The sequence below is a fragment of the Watersipora subatra genome, chromosome 5 (assembly GCF_963576615.1).
Source record: "Watersipora subatra chromosome 5, tzWatSuba1.1, whole genome shotgun sequence".
NCBI lineage: Eukaryota > Metazoa > Bryozoa > Gymnolaemata > Cheilostomatida > Watersiporidae > Watersipora > Watersipora subatra.
The window spans coordinates 64,021,892-64,025,713 of NC_088712.1; the positions used below are offsets into that span (position 1 = coordinate 64,021,892).

At 32.3% G+C, this 3,822-nt stretch overlaps 1 protein-coding gene across 1 annotated transcript; it reads right to left on the reverse strand.

Moving 5' to 3' along the window:
* Positions 1–559: 559 nt before the first annotated feature.
* LOC137397010 (properdin-like) lies at positions 560–3,575 on the reverse strand. Its single transcript, XM_068083290.1, has 4 exons — positions 3,443–3,575; positions 3,094–3,315; positions 2,231–2,380; positions 560–694 (listed from the first exon to the last, which is right to left on the reverse strand). Exons 1-4 carry the CDS (start codon positions 3,552–3,554, stop codon positions 684–686), a joined length of 495 nt encoding a protein of 164 aa, XP_067939391.1. The 5' UTR covers positions 3,555–3,575; the 3' UTR covers positions 560–683.
* Between the last annotated feature and the right edge of the window lie 247 nt (positions 3,576–3,822).

Below are 3,822 nucleotides of genomic sequence, written 5' to 3' on the forward strand. Positions count from 1 at the left end.
CTCATATGTTTGTGTACTCATATGTTTGTGTACTCATATGTTTTGTACTCATATGTTTGTGTACTCATATGTTTGTGTACTCATATGTTTGTGTACTCATATGTTTTGTACTCATATGTTTGTGTACTTATATGTTTGTGTATTCATATGTTTGTGTACTCATATGTTTGTGTACTCATATGAGTTTGTGTTTGTTTTGTTTACTCATATGTATGTTGGCTGAAAGAGCAGAAGAAACAAAATCTGTATTGCTGCAGGTAAATATAACCGCAATGTAACACTATTGCAGGTGTAATGATTAGGCAAGTTTTATTGAGCTAATTTATGTTGATAGTTTAGAATGATGTACTAAATCTCAGGATAGAATACTTTGTGGCTTGTAGATTTTCATAATGTTAAACAAACTCAAAACCCCATAATTGGGTTAAAATTTTGCTGTAATTGTGGTAGTTCAAGAGATAAGAGCATTTTTTGTATGCGGTTTATTACACAAATATAAACAACAATTATAAGAAATTATGTCTTACACATTAATAATGACTAAAAGTGCAGAAGTAGACTAAACAATAGTTGGTTGCTTAAACATCCATGTGCAGGCAACTCCCAGTTGTCTAGATTTAGTTCACTTTGTTACTTGATTCTCCTTTAGGTAAGTGGTCGAAGGGGTTATTCAGGTGTCAAGTCTAGTAGTATCCTGCAACAAAAACATTGAATATTGCGCAACAACGTAGAGTCTCACACTTTAATATACCTGCTCCTTGGAAAAGGGGATTAATTATTTTGGTAAACCAATCAGAACTCATCTAATAATATTGCCAACAGGCACATTAAGAAGAGCAGAGAGGAAAAAGAATTCTATAAAAACAATCAGGAAAAGACAACTAGAATTTTTTGGGCGCGTAATACGACAGGAGGGTCTGGAGAACTTGAGGGTAGCAAGAAGAATTGAAAAAAAAACAGAGCAAGGGCAGACAGCAGCTGACCTAGTTGGGAAGTTTACCTACTTGAAGTTTATATAAACTATATATTTATGTATCAAAGTTTGTCTGTGTTTCTGTGCCTGTTTATGTCCAGCTATGGCTATTAAAATCTAAAAATTAAAGTTTCACATAATTGTAGATTTGAACAGAGCTTGCAACCGCAAGTTCCACGCTCTCTACCACTGAGTTATACAAGGCGTATTGATCAAAGATATTATTATGTACTGTATAGCGTATGCACACGCTAAATGATCTATTATTTAAAACTCTATGAATGCTATTAATTCTATGAAACATGATGCTTTTTTGTGTTTTTTGTAAACTTTTATTTTCGGCTTTTTGTAAGGTTCAATTATTATATCGCGTTTAACACCAATTTTTTCACGCGGACAATTGTATTATCTCCGTAGGAAAAACCTCGACATTCTCTTTCCATTCGGTCAGACAAAGACAGTACGATATCTCATTTTTTTATTTGTACCAGTATCGAGAGGTAATAGTATTGTCGTATTTAAAGTTTTGATGGATAGCTTTTGGTGGAACAGTAACTTTTTTTATACACACACACTTCTATGCAAGAATTGCTATTATTAATTCAACATATTCAGAACTTTTATTTTGTTTTCTCAGTTCGTATAATTGCATCATTACCTAATAATTTTTTATTGTAATCGTAGCAAAACAGGCTCAATTTAGCTATTACTTGCTAATTATTTCACATTTACATTTAAACCCTTTGGTAGTTGTTTTTTATTAATTTATTTGACTTGCACAAAACATTCTCCTCATAATATGAAGTTTGAAAGTTACAGCTGTTTGAAAAAGTTTGAAAACCTTTACAGTTGTTCTTATTTTCTCTCGTAATTTATTTCAACTACACAAAACACTTTTCTCATGGTATGAAATTTGAAAACTAGAATGACAAATGTTGCTATATGTTAAATACAAACAAATTATTTTTTTCTATCCAAAGAATTTTTTATTGTCTGGGCAACGCTGGGCATTCACCTAGTATATATATATTTATGTTTATAAAAAATTGATCACTACTCTTGTTACTTATATTATAATAGATTGGTTTATTCAGATCTTAAAAGTATTTGTTTTCCTAATTAAGAGAATTAACAGAAAGTCTTGAAATAAAAACTCACTTTTTGGCAAGTTTTTGTTTGTTTGTCCGGTTTATGTGAGAACAAATGAAAAGCTTGTAAGCGGACAATACTAGCAGAAGTACTAATCAGAAAACACACCTTTTCTTGTTTCTCGGGAATCTCCGAAGCACTCTCTTCCACCGCAAGATGGATAAGGAGCTGAACAGGTCCTTGTTCTTTCCTGCAGTTTGTGGTGGGGAGCTCCATAGACATTGGACCATTGACTCCAATTGCTCCAGCCTCCATTTACTAACCAATCAGTGAACGGCGTTGAAACATGGGAAACCATCAGCAAGTCATGTATCGGTAGTAAAAGAAATACCCAATTTCTACAGCAAAACTTGAAACCGCTTTCATATATAGAACTATTGATTTGTTTCTCTTTTAGAGTTTAGTTGTTTGCTAGTTTTTTGCTCTGTGTTAGCAAACATCACTTTTATATACCTTTATTATTCTTTCACTGATTAACAATTTTTGTATCAGTAGGATCGGGAAAATTTGGTGATTTGAAAATAACAAAAGTTTAGCTATAATGGACATCACATGCGCAGAAATGAGGATAAAGAATAAGTTAGTGTAGAATACAGGTTTTAATCAGTTTACAATTCTAATCTATTTTAAGAAAATATTTTGTTAAGGAGTATGAATTTTTCTCCAAAACACACAATTAAAATTATTGTCAGAGATCATTGCCTAAATGTCATGTTTTTTAGGTTAAGATAACAGCTGCTCGCAGTATGACGAGCCTGTTTAATGCATGTTTAAAAAGCTTTTGCTGTTTTTGTTTAATGTTTGTTTTTTAATCAAAAGAAGTCATTACCCTATCTATAATTGCTCATCATTGAAAGTGGCTGGTAGCTGATAACTCCAAGTTTATAAAGTATGAGCAGGTATCAATGACATGCTTGACAGATTTATTATTTTTATTTTCTTATAATAGACTTAACTTAGAGAATACTAACCTGGACAGCACTGAGTGTTGCACGCCCTTCTCTGAATGTCAGGACTTTCTCGCGCAGTGCATCCTCTGTTTCCATGGTAACCTCGTACATCAAATCTGCAGTGTCTAGACCTGCTGTGGGTGCCACCTCCACACCGTACATTACACTGTGCCCAACTGGACCATGTTGACCAGTAGCCGTAGTGGGGTTTCGGCGGGTAGTAGAATCGAGCGTTGATCACTCCTTTAAATAAAAGTCATATAAAAATGTGATTTTTTTAAGAGTTGCTCTCTCTTTATGTGTGTAAAAGAAATAAGCTAGTCTTTATAAAAAATTATAAACACATTTAAAGGAACTCAAGGTTACTTACCGATGACGCCAACTAGCAAGAGTAGAATGACAGGCTTGTAATCTACAAGTAACAGAGCATAGATATAACCTTTATACATACATTTCATAGACACAACTTTGATTACCGACATTCCATCAATCTAATCTTTATTACAGACATTTCATAAATATAACCTTTATTACAGACATTTCATAGATGTAACCTTTATTACAGATATTTCATAAATATAACCTTTATTACAGACATCTCATAAATATAACCTTTATTACAGACATTTCATAAATATAACCTTTATTACAGACATTTCATAAATATAACCTTTATTACTGACATTTCATAGATGTAACCTTTATTACAGATACTTAAAAAAGATTAATATTATTATAGATGTTTTATAG